At 38.2% G+C, this 19,099-nt stretch overlaps 1 protein-coding gene across 12 annotated transcripts in view; it reads right to left on the bottom strand.

The window, feature by feature from the left end:
* TMEM232 (transmembrane protein 232) overlaps positions 1–19,099 on the bottom strand; it is a 326,702-nt gene that overhangs the window by 109,480 nt on the left and 198,123 nt on the right. For all 12 annotated transcript variants that reach the window (XM_054684513.2, XM_054684518.2, XM_054684510.2 and 9 more), the window contains one exon: positions 7,407–7,654. In XM_054684513.2, coding sequence (XP_054540488.1) covers positions 7,407–7,654 — 248 coding nt within the window. The remainder of the gene's footprint in view (positions 1–7,406; positions 7,655–19,099) is intronic.

Raw genomic sequence — 19,099 nt, forward strand, 5'->3', positions numbered from 1 at the left:
GCTGGGGCACTGATTCTTTTCTATGTGGCCTTTCTCTTCAGGTGACCTCTCATCCCCCAAGACCTTTCTCTCTCATGGAATACCCTGATGATTACTGACATTGAACATTGTCATATACACTTACTGCCAATTGTATGTCTTCTTTAGAAAAGTATCTATTCAAGTTTTTAACCTATTTTTAGTAGACCTGAGAGTTTTTTTGGCTATGGAATTGAAGGAATTCCTTATATATTTGGAAATTAAACCTTTGTCATATATATGGTTTGCAAATATTTTCTCCTAATCTGTAGGATGACTTTTAACTTTGTTGATTGTTTATTTTGCTTTGCATTAGACTTTCAGTTTGATGTAGTCTAATTGTTTTTGTCACCCGCAGTTTTGGTGTCATATTCAAGAAAACATTGTAAAGATCAATGTCAAGAAGTTTTCCTCCTTTGCTGCTTTCTAGGATTTTTAGAGTTTCATGTCTTACATTTAAGTCTTTAATCCATTTGGATCTGCTTTTTGTGCTTGGTGTAAGAGTTCAATTTCATTCTTACACATGTGGATATCCAGCTTTCCTAGCACCATTTATTGAAGAGAATCTTCTTTCTCTGTTATATATTCTTGGAAACCTTGTCAATGGTCAATTGACCATTTATTTCTGGTCATGAATTTATTTCTGGTCTCTCTATTCTGTTTCATTTAGCCTATACATCTGTCTTTATGCTAATACCATACTCTTTTAATTGTGGTAGCTTTGTAATGTATTTTGAAATCAGAAAGTGTGATGCCTACAGGTATATTCTTCCTTCTCAAGATTGATTTGGCTATTCACAATCTTTTGTGTTGCCATATGAATTTCAGAATTGTTATTTCTATTTATTTAGAAAATGCCATTGTGATTTTGATTGCATTGAATCTGTGAACATTTTAGCAAGATTCTTTCAACACATGAATACAAAATGCCATTCATTTATGTATTCTTTATTTCACCAAGGTTTTGTAGTTTTCAATCTAGAAGTCTTTTACATCCTTATTTAAGTTTATTTCCAAGTATTTTATTCTTTTTCATACTATTGTAAATGTAACTGTTTTCCTAATTTATCTATCGTATAGCTCACTGTTAGTGTACAGATATGTAACAGATTTTATTTGTTGACTCTGTATCCTGCAACTTTACTGAATTCATTTATTACTTCTAACAGCTTTTTGGTGGAGTCTCTAGGGTTACACATATATAAGGTCATATAACCTGAAAACAGGGACAGTTTTACTTCTTACGTTCTGATATGGATGCCTTTTATTTTTTCTTGTCTAATTATTCAAGCTAGGACTTCTTGTTTTGAACAGAAATAGCAAGAATGGAATCCTTGTATTATTTCTGATCTTAGGGGGAAAACATTCAGTTTTTCACTATCGAGTATGATGTTAGCTGTGGACTTTACATATATGGCCTTTATTATGTCGAGGTATATTCCTTTTATTTCTAAAATTGGTGACAGTTTTTATCATAAAACAGTGTTGAATATTGTCAAATGCCTTTTCAGCACCTGTTGAGATTATTACATAACTTTTATTTTTCATTCTGTAAATGTAGTATATAACATTAATTGATTTTTGTATGTTGAACCGTCCTCCTTGCATCGCAGGGATAAAACCCCTTTAGTCATGATGTATGATTATTTTAAGATGCTTCTGGATTCTGTTTGTTACTGTTTTGTTGAGGATTTTTGCATCTATATTCATAAAAGTTATTGGTGTATAATTTTCCTGTGGTGTCTTTGTCTGGCTTTGGTATCAGGATAAAGCTGGTCACTTAAACTAGTTGGAAGCTTTCCCTCCTCTTCAATTTTTGGAGGAGCTTGAGAAATGTTGGCTTTAATTGTTCAGATGTTTAGTAGGATTCACCAATGAAGCCACTGGGCAAGGGCTTTTCATCACTGGGAAGTTTTTTATTTACTGATTCAATCTCCATAGTAGTTATAACTATGTTCAGACTTTGTATTACTATATGATTTAGACTTGGTAGGTTTTATGTTTCTAGGAATGTATCCATTTCTTCTGGGTTTTCCAGTTTATTGGCATGTAATTGTTCATAGGTGTCTCTTATGATCCTTATATTTCTGTGGCATCAACTGTAGTGTCTCTTCTTTCATTTCTGATTCATTTTCATCTTCTCTCCCTTTTCTTAGAATACCAAGAGGTTGACAATTTCACCTTTTAAAAAAACTAACTCTTTTGACTTTTTCTTTGTTTTGAAAATCATCTATTTCCTTTATTTCTGCTCTAATCTTGTTATTTCTTTCCTTCTGCTAACTTTGAGCTTAATTTTTTCTTCTTTTTCTAGGTCCTTGAGGTGTAAATTTAGGTTGTTTATTTGAGATTTTTCTTTTTTAATGCATTTAACAAAAATAAATGTCCCTCTTAGTACTGCTTTTGCTCCATCCATAAGTTTTAGTATGTTTTGTTTTCATTTTCATTTTACTCAAGGTATTGCCTAATTTTAAAAAATTTATTCTTTGAAACAAGGGCTTCTGAAAAGTGTGTTGTTTACTTTCTACATAAAGACCTGGAATGGCGAATCATGCTTATAATCCCAGCAGTTTGGGAGGTAAAAGGAGAACTGCTTGAGCCAGGAGTTTGAGACTACCCTGGGCAATATAAGTAGGCCCTGTCTCTACAAAAATAAATTTTTTAAAAAACCTAGCTGAGTGTATTGTCATGCACCTGTGGTCCCAGCTACTCAGGAGGTTGAGGTGGGAATATTGCTTGAGCCCAAGAGGTCAAGGCTGCAGTGAGTCATGTCTGCCACAGAACTCTAGCCTGGGCGACAAAGACCTGGTTTAAAAAAAAAAAAAAAGGGTGGGGGAGCGGAGGGGCTGGGCCTGGTGGCTCACGCCTGTAATCCCAACAGTTTGGGAGGCTGAGGCGGGTGGATCACGAGTTCAGGAGTTCGCGACCAGCCTGACCAATATGGTGAAACACTGTCTCTACTGAAAATACAAAAATTAGCCAGGCATGGTGGTGCGTGCCTGTAGTCCCAGCTATTCGGGAGGCTGAGGCATAAGAATCGCTTGAACCAGGAGGTGGAGGTTGCAGTAAGCTGAGATCCACCACTGCACTCCAGCTTGGGTGTCAGAATGAGACTCAGTCTCAAAAAAAAAAAAAGGAAAAGAGAGAGAGGGAGAAAGAAATAAAAAGAAAGAAAGAAGGAAGGAAGGAAGGGAGAGAGAAAGAAAGAAAGAGAAAGAAAGAAAAAAAGAAAAGAAAGGAAAGAAAAGAAAGAAAGAAAGAAAAAGAAAGAAAGAAATTCTACATATTTGTGAATGTTTTTGATTGGAAGATAAACTTGATATAATTCTATCTTTTTGAATTTGTTAAGACTTGCTTGTGACCTAACATGTGATCTATGCTGGAGAAAGTTCTGTGGCACGTGAGATGAGTGTGTATGCTGCTGCTGTTGGGTCGAAGGAATATCCTTTATGTCCATTAGGTCCATTTGGTCTATACTGTTGTTCAAGCTCAATGTTTGCTTATTGTTCTTCTATCTGCTTGTTTTATCCATTATTGAATGTGGGGTATTGATATCTTCTATTATTTTGTATTGCCGTCTATTTCTCCAATTCTGTCAATATTGATTTATATATTTAGATGCTCTTATGTTGGGTACATATATATTTATAATTGTTATATCTTTCTAGTTAATTGATCCTTTTATCATTATATAATGATCTCTGTTTTTTGCAACACTTTCTCACCTAATGTCTATTTTATCTAATGTAAAAGTATAGCCACCCCTGCTCTCCTTTGGTTAGCATTTGCAAGAAATGTCATTTTCCATATCTTCAATTTTAGCCTACATGTCCTTAAATCTAAAATGAGTTTCTTATAAACAGCCCAATTTTTTAATATAAAACTGCTTAATAATAAAATACATCTTTCTCATTCCTAAAGCCGGCATCATGATTAACTGGAAAACACTAGAAGATTTCTTCGTAACAATAAGAAAAAAAAAAAAAAGCCCATCCTCACTATTTTTAATCAATATTTTACTAGGCATACTCAGCTGATAAAATACATAAAAGGAAAAGGGCTAAAGTATAAAAATCAGGAAAGAGAAAATAAATTATTTATATCTGACAGAATTGCAAATCTAGAAAACTTAAATTCAATGAGTGAATTTACCAAGTTAGTAGAGTGCAAAATTAATCCACAGAAAGCAATAGCTTTGAAAATATATAAGGGCAACCTATGAGAAGCTACATTTGGAGCAAAAATTAATTTATATTAGCAACAAAAGAGATAAAGTACCTATAAATAAACATAACAAAAATGCAAGGCATATATGAAAACATTTTAACACTACTGAAGAACTCAAAAGAAATACTGAATAAATGGAAATACATGCCATATTGTTAGAGATACTATATCTCAACATTATGGAGTGTTAATTTTTCTAAAGTTAATTTTTTTAAGTGATGCAAGTAAATTTACAACTAGATTGTTAGAAGTAGACAAGCTAATTCTAAATTTGATATAAAAATGAATAAACAAAACAGCTAGGAAAACATTGAAAAGCACTGGCAATATAGAACTAGCCCAATTACATAAATATATAAGAAAATAATTAAAACTATATATTAAAATGTATTATACAGTCCAAATATAGGCTTATGGTTAGAATAGCTTAGAATAAAGGACTAGAATAAAAAATTCAGAATTAGACACAAAAAGAAATGGGAATTTAGTATTTGAAAAAGTTGGCAATTAAAATCAGGAAAATTGTTAAGGGAAGATGGATGACGCAATAAATATTTTTGAGACAAGTGAATAGGCAGATGGATCTACACCTCACACCATACACCAAAAAAAAAAAAAAAAAAAAAAAAAGTTCAAACAGACCAATACTTACAATGTACATAACAAATCCTTAAAAATAGTAAAAGATAATGTTGGTCACATTTTGTCAAATTCTGTCATTTTTAATCTTAGGGTGAAAAAGACTTTTCATAAATAGAACAAAAAAATCCATAAACCACAGAGGAAAATTAATAAATACAATCTATTACAAAGAAAAATGACTATACGGCAAAAAAATGCTATAAGCAAAATTAAAAAAAAAAGATGAGAAACAATAAGTATTTGTAGCTCTTACCATAGACAGAGAGTCGCATAGATTAATAGATATATAGTCCCAGGTTTTTGTATAGACAAAAATCCAGTAAAAAATGGGCAAAAAAAATAATTTCCAAATAAAGAAAAAACAAAAGGCTCTGTAAACATATGAAAGGTGTTCAAACTACTTACCTTAAGAAAATTAAAATGCTAAAAATTACACTGTATTTAGAAACCATATTTTACCTCTCAGATTGTTAAAACCCAAATGTTGTCAACACCCTCTGTTGGGAAGACTAAAGAAAAACAGGCACTCATATATTGCTGGTGAGGATATAAACTTGCACAACTCCTCTGAAAGGCATTGGAAATATGTAACAACATTACAAAGGCATATATACTTTGACCCAGAAATTACACTTCTGAGAATTTATCCTGCAAGTATTCTTCCACATGTTAAAAGACATATGTAAATGGTTATTCTTTGTGGCATTGTGTCTAGTACACAGGAAATCTAAAACAACCCAAAGGCCAACCAATAGAAAACTGGTTAAATAAATTATGATATATCCATAATAAGGAAAACTTGTTTAAAAAATAATAACTTAGAAAATTCTCCATGTACTGGAATGGAAAAATTTATCTGAAATGAGGCTAAATGACAAATGCAAGATGCCAAATATTATGTTTACTATGCTAATTTTCATTTTAAAATGAAGGGGGGAAAAATTAAAAACACTAATAATGTATTATATTTGCATTTTATAGACCCTGAAAGGATACACAAGAAATTACTGATGTTATTACCAAGGATAGGGAGGGATGGGGGGTAAATCAGGGAAAGAAGGGTCTATAATCTAAAGAAAGTTAACTTTCTAACTTTAATGTATAGAAATTTGGAGGATTTTTTGTGAAAGATAATATGTACAAGATTTCTTAAAGTGGAGAGATCATACAAAGGAAAGAGAATCACATATGATACTAGACTTTGCAAACACAGTAATATACTGTGGCAATAGTTATAAAGGATAAGTGAGTTTACATATTAATCCAAATTACTTCTCATTTGTGGAGGCAAATACAACATATTTTCAAATATGGAGCAGGTATTTAAAACACTTGATAATACCTTAGTCAAGTGAAAAATAAATAAATATATAAGAAAGTATATATTCAGGAATTGAATAAAATTTACAGTTAAGTTTAAATTTACAGATGCATTTTCAGCAACTATTTAGTCCAGGTAAGTTTATCCACTGGGTTAAATTCCTCTAAGCCAGGAACAAAAGGCTCTTACATTAGATTGTAAAAAGACACAAAGGCAAAGCCAATCAGATGTAATGTATAAAACAATATATAGCAGGTACAATGAACAACAACAACAAAAATCCAGAATGGCAAAATCAAAATCAGTGTGCAATCTATTAATCAATCAATCACAGCCTATCAGGAATGAATTGCTCAATAGAGCACTGAACATATCAAAAAATGAATTATGAAAAATACAAGGAAAGCTGACTTTATAGTAAATGTATTAAAATTACTAGAAAAAATATAACAATATACTCTTCAAATGACTTGGGTTAAAAAGTAAATAAAAGTTTCTGTCTTGATTAAAGCTTTACTAAGAGATCTACAATGTAAAATAGGGCCTGTGTTATATATCAGGAGTGATTTTTCGTCTACTTTTAAAATCTGTCTAAAACTGACTTTTAACATCTTAACATTCTGTGTATGTTAAAATGGTAACAGGGACCCTAAGAATCTGAAAGAAATCTACCATTGAAGAAATGGTAAATAAATCTGAAAATTATTCACTTTAATAAATCGTTCCTAAGTCCAATGTTTCCTGGAGTCCTTTGAAATAAATTTATAGGAGTTGAAACATAAAATCTAATTAGCCTCATAACTACCAGTTTTTGAAGTCTTACTATGTTCAAGACTCTAACTTAGATATGTAAACTACATATCAAGTATGTATATATATGTATGTATATAAACATAAAATAGGGTCTTAAAATTTTGAATATTGAATGATTTGGTTTCTGTTTTAAGTTAGTATTTACCTCACAAGAATTACATTAATATTGATTTATATTATGTAATAATACCTATTATAAATATGAAAAAAGAGTTTCTGAGAAGGGAGGAACTTGCTCAATGATAGATCATCTAAGAGGTGATCAAGCCAAAATTTGAATTGAAGAAGAGAAACTGAGTTAAATGATATGGCACATAATTATCTATAATTTCTGTGATTTTGAATTGTAATGTATTAGAATAATAAAACCAATAGTACTTCTCTTTACCTTACAGTGAAATGTAGAACTTGCTTTTTCACAGACTCCAGCTTTTTATTTGGATATTTTGTTTGATCCTGTTTTATTGATGGTTTCTTCAAAGGAAGAAAATGGGCCTCAATGGGGGGAAAGAATAGTTTGGAAAGAGTGTTGGCAATTCTCCACCCAATATATTTGGAGAAAACTTCTTCTCCTACATTTGATGAAATATTTGTACTATATCTAGTGAAAGGATCAGTTGGGTCATTTAACTCAGCCTGTTGAAAGAAAAGAGAAAGGAATCAGTTGAAACAGGATTAAATGGGAGAAAAAAATCGTGTATTATTAAATTTTTAAAAGTATCTTTATTTTCTTTGACTAATATTACATTTTTCCTGTTAAGTAAAAATAATCTTTATAAAAAAATTGCAGTTTTCCAAAAGATTTCAAAAAGCAAAACAGCAAATTTCAGTGAAATAAACATTAACGCATCCAGTCTTGAAATTTTGAAAATTTAGTTAGGTAATTTTTATTTTAAATTTGATAAACATGCCATGTAAGAATTTCATAAGCATTCTGAAATTTTATTTAATAAGAAATTAAGCAATCAGTTGAAGTAATGTACATTTTATTAAATCAGACTTTTTTTTATGCACAATCTAAACTGTTCTTGATATCAACAGAGCATTTTTTTTTTTCTTTTTTGAGAAAGAGTCTTGCTCTGTCTCCCAGACTGGAGTGCAGTGGCACAGTCTTGGCTCACTGCAACCTCCATCTCCTGGGTTCAAGCGATTCTCCTGCCTCAGCCTCCCAAGTAGCTAGGACTACAGGCATGGACCATCACTCCTGGCTAATTTTTGTTATTTTTAGTAGAGATGGGGTTTCATCATGTTGGACAGGCTGGTCTCGAACTCCTGACCTCAGGTAATCCACCTGCCTCAGCTTCCCAAAGTGCTGGGATTACAGGCGTGAGCCACCATGCCCGGCCAAACAGAACATTTTTATAGAGCAAAAATTTTAAGTGAAAAGCAAATAAGAGCTTTGTATTTAGCTTAAATTGACGATGTTTAAGATTTTGATTTTGATTAAATTGAATATGTTCTAAAATCAAAAAGTAAAAAAAATACCAAAATTTCCCATTATTTAAGCAATATTTATTCAGGAAAAGGCTATTTTCTGAAATTTCCTTTTCCTGTTTGATAATGTCCAGGATTGCTTCTTCGTTACTTCTTTTAAAGTGGCCAGAGGCATATTTTCTCTGGCAGGAATCAGCAATAATAAATGAAAATGTAAGTAAAAGGGCATATGTTACAACTTTTTTATGTTCATGATATGTACATACTATTAATTCCTTTTCTTGTAAATAAGTCGGATACTGCCTTTTATCATTTGTTTTTACATTTTCATTGAGTATTATCTGTCTTCAGGCAGCTCATTACTAGTCACTCAGGATTCATTTTAGATGCATATCAATCTTGCGATAGGAAAGACAGAAATAGAAAATGTTTTTCTGTACATGAACATCTAACTTAACCTCTTTCAGGTTCCAAAATTAGGCCTGGCTAAATTACTCAGGAAAGACTGATTATTGAATTATTTAGACAAAAGTATAGTAGAGAAAATGAGTACAGTCTCAGGATATAGACTGAACGAAAAACAGTTAAAGTAATGAGAAAAATAGCAAAAGGCAGGTATGCAAATATGTGTCACTGTGAAAGTCATAGAGGATGGGAAAGAATAACATGAAAAAAACATTTACAAAGGATAAGGTGAAAATCATGCAAGTAAGCAAGCATGTGATTCAGTAATCCCACTACTGGGTATATCCAAAAGAAAATCAGTATGTCAAAGAGAGAGCTGCCCTGCCATGTTTATTGCAACATTACTCTCAATAGCCAAGCTACGAAATCAAGCTAAGTGTCCATCAACAGATGAATGGATAAATAAAATGTGGTATATATACACAATGGGATAGTATTAAGCCATAAAAATAGAAGAAAATTCTACCATTTGTAACAACATGGATGAACCTGGGGGACATCATGTTAAGTGAAATAAACCAGGCACAGAAAGACAAATACCACATGATCTCACTTACATGTAAAATCTAAAATGTTGATCTCATATAAGTAGAGTAGGATGGTGTTTACCAGGGGCTGACAGGTGAAGGGCTGGGGAGATGTTGGTCAAAAGATTTCAGTTAGAAGAAATAAATTCAAGAGCTCTAATGTACAACATGGTGACTGTAGTTAATACAAATACATCCTATCTTGAAAAATGCTGAGAGTAGATGTTAAATGTTCTCAAAAAAGAAATAATAACTATATGAGGTTATTTGTTAATTAGCTCAATTTGACCATTTCACAACGTATGTATTGTCAGGCCTCTGAGCCTAAGCTAAGCCATCATATCCCCTGTGACCTCCCCGTACACATCCAGATGGCCGGTTCCAGCCTTAACTGATGACATTCCACCACAAAAGTGAAAATGACCTGTTCCTGCCTTAACTGATGACATTCTCTTGTGAAATTCCTTCTCCTGGCTCATCCTGGCTCAAAAGCTCCCCTACTGAGCATCCTGTGACTCCCACTTCTGCCCTCCAGAGAACAACCCCCCTTTTTCCTTTACCTACCCAAATCCTATAAAATGGCCCCACCCCATCTCCCTTCACTGACTCTCTTTTTAGACTCAGCCCGCCTGCACCCAGGTGATTAAAAGCTTTATTGCTCACACAAAGCCTGTTTAGTAGTCTCTTCACACGGACGCACATGAAATTTGGTGCTGTGACTCGGATTGGGGGACCTCCCTTGGGAGATCAATCCCCTGTCCTCCTGCTCTTTGCTCCGTGAGAAAGATCCACCTATCAGGTCCTCATACCGACCAGCCCAAGAAACATCTCACCAATTTCAAATCCGGTAAGTGGCCTCTTTTTACTCTCCTCTCCAACCTCTCTCACTATCCCTCAATCTCTTTCGCCTTTCAATCTTGGCGCCACACTTCAATCTCTCCCTTCTCTTAATTTCAATTACTTTCATTTTCTGGCAGAGACAAAGGAGACATGTTTTATTCGTCTCCTTTTAGCCCTCCCCCACCTGCCCAGCAATTTACTCTTAAAAAGGTGGCTGGAGCCAAAGGCATAGTCAAGGTTAATGCTCCTTTTTCTTTATCCCAAATCAGATAGCGTTTAGGCTCTTTATCATCAAATATAAAAACGCAGCCCAGTTCATGGCTCGTTTGGCAGCAACCCTGAGATGCTTTACAGCCCTAGACCCTAAGAAGTCAAAAGGCCGTCTTATTCTCAATATACATTTTATTACCCAATCTGCTCCCGACATTAAACTCCAAAAATTAAATTCTGACCCTCAAACTCCACAACAGGACTTAATTAACCTTGCCTTCAAAGTGTACAATCATAGAAAAAAGTTGCAATTCCTTGCCTCCACTGTGAGACAAACCCCAGCCATATCTCCAGCACACAAGAACTTCCAAACGCCTGAACCGCAGCGGCCAGGCATTCCTCCAGAACCTCCTCCCCCAGGAGCTTGCTACACGTGCCGGAAATCTGGCCACCAAGCCGAAGAATAGCCGCAGCCCAGGATTCCTCCTAAGCCGTATCCCATCTGTGCAGGATCCCACTAGAAATCGGACTGTTCAACTCACCTGGCAGCCACTCCCAGAGCCCCTGGAACTCTGGCCCAAGGCTCTCTGACTGACTCCTTCCCAGATCTTCTCGGCTTAGCGGCTGAAGACTGACACTGCCCGATCGCCTCAGAAGCCCCCTAGACCATCACGGATGCCGAGCTTCAGGTAACTCTCACAGTGGAAGGTAAGTCCGTCCCCTTCTTAATCAATACGGAGGCTACCCACTCCACATTACCTTCTTTTCAAAGGCATGTTTCCCTTGCCTCCATAACTGTTGTGGGTATTGATGGCCAGGCTTCCAAACCTCTTAAAACTCCCCAACTCTGGTGCCAACTTACACAATACTCTTTTAAGCACTCCTTTTTAGTATCCCCACCTGCCCAGTTCCCTTATTAGGCCGAGACACTTTAACTAAATTATCTGCTTCCCTGACTATTCCTAGACTACAGCTACATCTCATTGCCGCCCTTCTTCCCAATCCAAAGCCTCCTTTGCATCCTCCTCTTGTATCCCCCCACCTTAACACACAAATATAAGATAACTCTACCCCCTCCTTGGCGACCGATCATGCACTCCTTACCATCTCATTAAAACCTAATCACCCTTACCCCGCTCAATGCCAATATCCCATCCCACAGCATGCTTTGAAAGGATTAAAGCCTGTTATCACTCGCCTGCTACAGCATGGCCTTTTAAAGCCTAAAAACTCTCCTTACAATTCCCCCATTTTACCTGTCCTAAAACCAGACAAGGTTTACAACTTAGTTCAGGATCTGCGCCTTATAAACCAAACTGTTTTGCCTATCCACCCTGTGGTGCCCAACCCGTACACTCTATTGTCCTCAATACCTTCCTCCACAACCCACTATTCCGTTCTTAATCTTAAAGATGCTTTTTTCACTATTCCCCTGCACCCCTCGTCCCAGCCTCTCTTTGCTTTCACCTGGACTGACCCTGACATCCATCAGTCCCAGCAGCTTACCTAGGCTGTACTGCCACAAGGCTTCACAGACAGCCCCCATTACTTCAGTCAAGCCCAAATTTCATCCTCATCTGTTACCTATCTCGGCATAATTCTCATAAAAGCACACATGCTCTCCCTGCTGATCGTGTCCGATTAATCTCCCAAACCTCAATCCCTTACAAAACAACAACTCTTTTCCTTCCTAGACATAGTTACTGCAGTCAGAATTCTTACACAAGAGCCAGGACCGCACCCTGTAGCCTGTCCAAACAACTTGGACTTACTGTTTTAGCCTAGCCCTCATGTCTGCGTGCAGCAGCTGCCGCTGCTTTAATACTTTTAGACGCCCTAAAAATCACAAACTATGCTCAACTCACTCTACATTTCTCATAACTTCCAAAATCTGTTTTCTTCCTCACACCTGATGCATATACTTTCTGCTCCCCGGCTCCTTCAGCTGTACTCACTCTTTGTTAAGTCTCCCACAATTACCATTGTTCCTGGCCCGGACTTCAATCTGGCCTCCCACATTATTCCTGATACCACACCTGAACCTCATGACTGCATCTCTCTGGTCTCCTGACGTTCACCCCATTTCCCCACATTTCCTTCTTCCCTGTTCCTCACCCTGATCACACTTAGTTTATTAATGGCAGTTCCACCAGGCCTAATCGCCACACACCAGCAAAGGCAGGCTACGCTATAGTACAAGCCACTAGCCCGCCTCTTAGAACCTCTCATTTCCTATCCATCGTAGAAATCTATCCTCAAAGATATAACTTCTCAGTGTTCCATCTGCTATTCTACTACTTCTCAAGGATTACTGAGGCCCTCTCCCTTCCCTACACATCAAGCTCCAGGATTTGCCCCCACCCAGGACTGGCAAATTAGCTTTACTCAACATGCCCCAAGTCAGGAAACTAAAATATCTCTTAGTCTAAGTAGACACTTTCACTAGATAAGTAGAGGCTTTTCCCACAAAGGCTAAGAAGGCCACCACAGTCATTTCTTCCCTTCTGTCAGACATAATTCCTCAGTTTGGCCTTCTCACCTCTATACAGTCTGATAGCAGACCAGCCTTTATTAGTCAAATCAGCCAAGCATTTTTTCAGGCTCTTAGTATTCAGTGAAACCTTTATATCCCTTACAGTCCTCAGTCTTCAAGAAAAGTAGAACAGACTAATAGTCTTTCAAAAACACACCTCACCAAGCTCAGCTACCAACTTAAAAAAGACTAGACAATACTTTTATCACTTTCCCTTCTCAGAATTCAGGCCTGTCCTCAGAATGCTACAAAGTACAGCCCATTTAAGCTCCTGTATAGACTCTCCTTTTTATTAGGCCCCAGTCTCATTCCAGACACCAGACCAACTTAGACTGTGCCCCAAAAAAACTTGTCATCCCTACTATCTTCTGTCTAGTCATACTCCTATTCACCGTTCTCAACTACTCATACATGCCCTGCTCTTGTTTACACTGCTGGTTTACACTGTTTCTCCAAGCCATCACAGCTGATATCTCCTGGTGCTATCCCCAAACTATCACTCTTAACTCTTAAAGTAAATAAATAATCTTTGCTGGCAAGACTATGCTGAATCTCCTTAGGCACTCTCTAATCAGATGTTCTAGGTCATCCCAATTCTTAGACCTTTTATACCTGTTTTTCTCCTTGTCTTATTCCATTTTTCAATTCATACAAAACCATATCCAGGCCATCACCAATAATTCTAAATGACAAATATTTCTTCTAACAACCCCACAATATCACCCCTTACCACAAAATCTTCCTTCAGCTTAATCTCTCCCACTATAAGTTCCCACACCGCCCCAATCCCGCTCAAAGCAGCCCTGAGAAACATCGCCCATTATCTCTCCATACCACCCCCCAAAAATTTTTACCGTCCCAACACTTTACCACTATTTCGTTTTTTCTTATTAATATAAGAAGACAGGAATGTCAGGCCTCTGAGCCCAAGCTAAGCCATCATATCCCCTGTGACCTGCCTGTACACATCCAGATGGCCGGTTCCTGCCTTAACTGATGACATTCCACCACAAAAGAAGTGAAAATGGCCTGTTCCTGCCTTACCTGATGACATTATCTTGTGAAATTCCTTCTCCTGGCTCATCCTGACTCGAAAGCTCCCCTACTGAGCACCTTGTGACCCCCACTCCTGCCCGCCAGAGAACAACCCCCGTTTTTCCTTTACCTACCCAAATCCTATAAAACGGCCCCACCCCTATCTCTCTTCGCTGACTCTTTAGACTCAGCCCGCCTGCACCCAGGTGATTAAAAGCTTTATTGCTCACACAAAGCCTGTTTAGTAGTCTCTTCACATGGACGCGCATGAAGTGTATATTTTAAAACATCATGTTTTACACAATAAATGTATACAATTTTATTCTTCAGTGTAGAAAAATAAAATAAAATGTTAAAAATTAATGACACCACCAAAAAAGAGCTCCTCCTTTTTTTACTCAAAATATAGTACAGTATTGCACAAATGAAGATATTATGGTGAACTCTGGAATTACTAAGAGAGTTATGAACGAATAAATGAACGAGTAAACAAATGGACCAAAAAAATGATGTCTTCTCATGATATAATTTTTGGTAAAATACACTGTAATCAAAGATAACATTAATCTGTGAGGCAGGAGAATAGGGTCTGGAGAAAGGGAACCTAAAGCCGATTCTCACTGGCTTCCTAGAACTAAATCAAAATCAAAACCCTAACTTTCCACACCCAAATTATAAAAGGACCAGAGGCTACTCTCCTTGCAACCCCCACTTTCCTGTGTGGCAGATGAAAAACTGAAAGTACCTGTGGTTGATCCTTTCCTGCAACCAATCAGACTGATCGTGGGTTAAGTCTTTACTTGCATAGGATTTGGGATTTATTTTTCTCCTTTCCCCTTTTCCTATCTGCTCCATACAGGGGAGTCTTTTGTTCTCTCTTTTTCTGTCTTTTCCTTTCCAACTTGGGACCCTTGGTGGGCAGTGTCTAAACACAGAGGCAACTGCAGGTTTCCGGCTGGGGCCAATCTCTGGAGAAATGGAAAGGTTTCCATGTGGAAGCCCTTGACTGCCACCACCCAGTTCTAGTAAGGGAACTGAGCCCTTTGCCTTTTTTTCTTTTTCAGTATTTCAGCAGCTGTTTCCTAGCAGCTCCTTGGTATTTGAGGGCAACTGGCCAGGGCCACTCTCTGGTGTTGCCTGAAGGCCAAGGAGTGAATGGGGATAGCTGCCTTGCCTGGAAGGAGGATGGACTCTTTTCTATCTTTTCTGATTATAGTCCCTGATCTCTACGTGTGACACAATTGGCAGTGGTACAGGGTGAACTCACGTTTCAGGCCACTTAAACCTTCTTTTCTTATAGTCACTGATTCCTACATGTGACACAATTGGCAGCAACAGCTCCTCCAGAGTGAACTCACACACATTTCAGGTGACTTGAGCCTTCTTTTTTCATGCTAAATTCTTCTCTTCCCGTACTTGACAGGTCAAAGACAAAAGGAACCCACCTAGCTATGCAAAGAATGTTACAAAAAAAAGAGATGACTGGTTGTTTAAAAAGAGGGATGGGATGTTTAGGACAAGTCAGAGGGTCTGGGAATGTTGTAGATGGTCTGTGTGGGGCATGGGGGGCATTCATGAAAAGGAATTTATGCAGGAACTGATGTACAATCTAATGTGGATTTCTTGCCTAAATTTAGAGAGTAAAAGGGTTGCTTTAAGTGGGATAGGAAGCCCTTAAGAAACACTCATAATGGGTCATCAGTGGTGGAGGGAACCATTCCAAAGCAGTGCCAGCACCCATCTAACTAACGTCAGAGACGTCTGACAGACTAAGACAGGGCTCAAAAGGTGAATGCCCCTGGGGACTCCAGTCAGGACCTAGAATTTTTCCAGGATGCCTCAAGCATCACTCGGGTCACTTGATAAACCTTCCACTATTCAAAGTCCTCCTCTCTTTTCCAGACCACTATGGGCAACTCTTCATCTATTCCACCTGATTCCACTATGGACAACCCTCCATCTATTCCACCTGATTCCCTGCTTGGCTGCATCCTCCACCACTGGAATCAATTTGACCCTGATAATCTAAAGAGAAAACATATATATATATTTTTTTTTCTGCAATGCTGTTTGGCCCAATTATGAGCTGCCCAGCCTGGAACAATGAGCAGTCAATGGTAGCCTTACTTATGACACCATCCTGCAATCAGACCTATTTTGCAAGATGCACAGCAAAGGGTCCGAAATCCCATATGTACAGACCTTCATGGCCCTATACCAAAACCTAACAATCTGCAAAACTCCCAGAACCAGCCCCCCAAGGGAAAGTCCTAAGGCAGAACTAGATATTACAGATGACCTCCTTTTACAAGGGCTACCTGTCTCTCAGGGTGAACAGCATCTGCCTCCATACAGCCCCTTGCCAAGTGCTCTTGAGGCTAAACCCCAAACAGTGGGAACGCTACTAAGTCCCCCTCACACTCGAAGGAGAACATCGTATTAACTCTCCCTGCAGCCCTGTTACTCCTTGGGAAGTAGCAGGATCTGAGGGGCCAGTCCTAGTGCAGGTCCCTTCTCTATAACTGATATACAACAATGTAAGGAAAAGCTAGAAAGCTATCTCAAGAATCCCAGGAAATTTGCGGAAGCTTTCCAAACTTTGGCCTTAGCCTTTGCTCTCTCATGGAGAGATGTTCAATTCATTCTAGCAACCTGTTGCACCCCCTTGGAAAAAAAGATGAAATCTTTGAGGCCGCCCATGGGGAAGCAGATAATTTATTCATCTGAATCCTTTAGGGCAATCACTTGGGCCCAAACACAGTCTCCACTATTGATCCTAATTGGGACTATAATACCCCCATGGGAATGAACAACCAGACTAAATTTCTTGAGGCTTTCCTTGGAGGAATGAGAAAGGGAATAACTAAGGCAGTAAATAATGTAAATTAAGGGGGGTTACACAAGCCAAGGAGGACAATCCAGCCATGGATTTATGGCAGGCTGGAGGAAGTCTTTACAAAATATACTACTCTGGACTCTTCTTTTTCCAAAGGCAAAATATTAATGGCACAGCATTTCATTAGCCAATCCACCACGGACATTAGACTTAAGCTCCAAAAGCTACTGATGGGGCCACGCAGTAATCAAAATCAGGTTTTTGATACTGCTGTTACGGTGTATAACAATTGTGACCTGGAGGAAGGAAAACAGGAACAGAGTGAAGAAAAATGGCAGGCAAAAATTATGGCAGCCATCATTGGCAATACCCTGAATGCCCAAAGAGCAGCTAAGGGAAACCTGAAGGGCCATAATGATAATGCCATCAAAGGCTCTTGCTTCAAATGCAAGAACAATGAGCATTGGGCAAAGGACTGTACTAAGCCCTCACCAGGCCCCTGTCAAAAATGTGAGGGCACCAGTTACAAACCCTGTCACTGGAGGATTGACTGCCCCTGCTCCCACCAAGGGGTTCAGTCAGGCAAAACTCTAGCAGTGCAAAAGCAGGAATTAGATGAAGACTGAAGACCGAAGGGGCCTGGGGTCTTCCTCACTGCCCCTGTCCAGGAACATTGTAATTACTACTGAGGAGCCCCAGGTAATTCTGGATGTCATGGGTACCCAAATTCAGTTTTGTTTTTTTTTTTTTGATACAGAAGCAAATTACTCTGTTTTCACTGCTTTTGCAGAAAGCTTTCCTCCCAGTTCATGACCATTATAGGAATGGAAGGAAAGCCGCAAACAAGATTCTTTACTCCTCCTTTGATTTGTCAATTTGAGAAACAAATCTTACAACAGGAATTTCTAGTAGTACCAAACTCTCCAATCCCCCTGTTGGGAAGAGAGATTATGGTTAAAATAGGGGCACTGCTACAATGTAAGCATCACCTGGCAGAATTGCTAACAGGCAAAATACAGCCAAAGTCCCAGATTACATTAGTAAACAGGCTAACCCACTGGCATGGTATACTGGAAATCTAGGGAAGCCTAAAATAGCAGTGCCAGTCAAAATACGCTTAAAGACCCCAGCTATTTTCCCAATCAAAAACAATACCTAATTAAGCTGGAAGCAAGAAAAGGCCTAGCACCCAGAGGTGAGGTATTACTTACCCATCGGCTCTTAAAACCCTGCAATTCTCCTTGCAAGGCCCCCATCTTGCCCATTCTAAAGCCTTTGGAAGAATATTGAAGGCTTATTACATGTTAGTACAGGACCTCAGAATAATTAATGAGGCTGTTATCCCTGTACACACATTGGTGGCAAATCCATATACCCTCCTGGCTCAGGTGCCAAAAGGTTCTCAGTTCTAGACCTAAAAGATGCTTTCTTCTCCATTCCCTCTGGCACCAGAGTCCTAATACCTTTTCACCTTTGAATGGAAAAATCCTAATACTGGAGGAAAACAACAATACACTTGGACAGTGCTCCCTCAAGGTTTTTGGGACAGGCCCCCTTTCTATGCTTGGGCCTTAGAGAGGGATCTAAGGGATCTGCAATTGGAGAATGGGAGTATATTCCAGTACATGGATGACCTTCTTGTGTGTAGCCCAACCAAGGAAGCTTCTGAACAAAATACTACAAAAACTTTTAATTTCCTGGCAGACAGGGGATACAAAGTGTCCAAAAGGAAGGCTTAGAATAACCTTCAACAGGCCCAATATTTAAGGTATGTCTTAACACCCAGAGCCTGGCAAATATCCCCAAAACGAGTGCAAGCCATATGTGGTTTGGGACCTCCCCATACCAAGCAACAGCTTTGTTCTTTTGGGGGAATAGCCAGGTTTTGCAGAATATGGGCACCAAATTTTGGGATCATAGTAAAGCCCCTGTATGAAGCAACAAGGGGGCCTGAAAATGAGCTAATGGAATGGACCTCGGAAATGAGAGAAACCTTTGCCAAGTTAAAATAGGCTCTCACCCAGCTTCCGCTCTTGGCATCCAAGGCCTAACTAAGCCCTTCTCCTTGTATGTAGCAGAGAGGAAAGGCATAGCTGTAGTAGTACTAGCCCAGAAATTAGGATCAGAACACAGATCAACTGCCTACTTTTCAAAAAAGCTGGATGGAGTGGCCTCGGGATGGCCAAGTTTCCCGTGGGCAA

The sequence above is a fragment of the Pan troglodytes genome, chromosome 4, assembly GCF_028858775.2.
Source record: "Pan troglodytes isolate AG18354 chromosome 4, NHGRI_mPanTro3-v2.0_pri, whole genome shotgun sequence".
Taxonomy (NCBI): Eukaryota; Metazoa; Chordata; class Mammalia; order Primates; family Hominidae; genus Pan; species Pan troglodytes.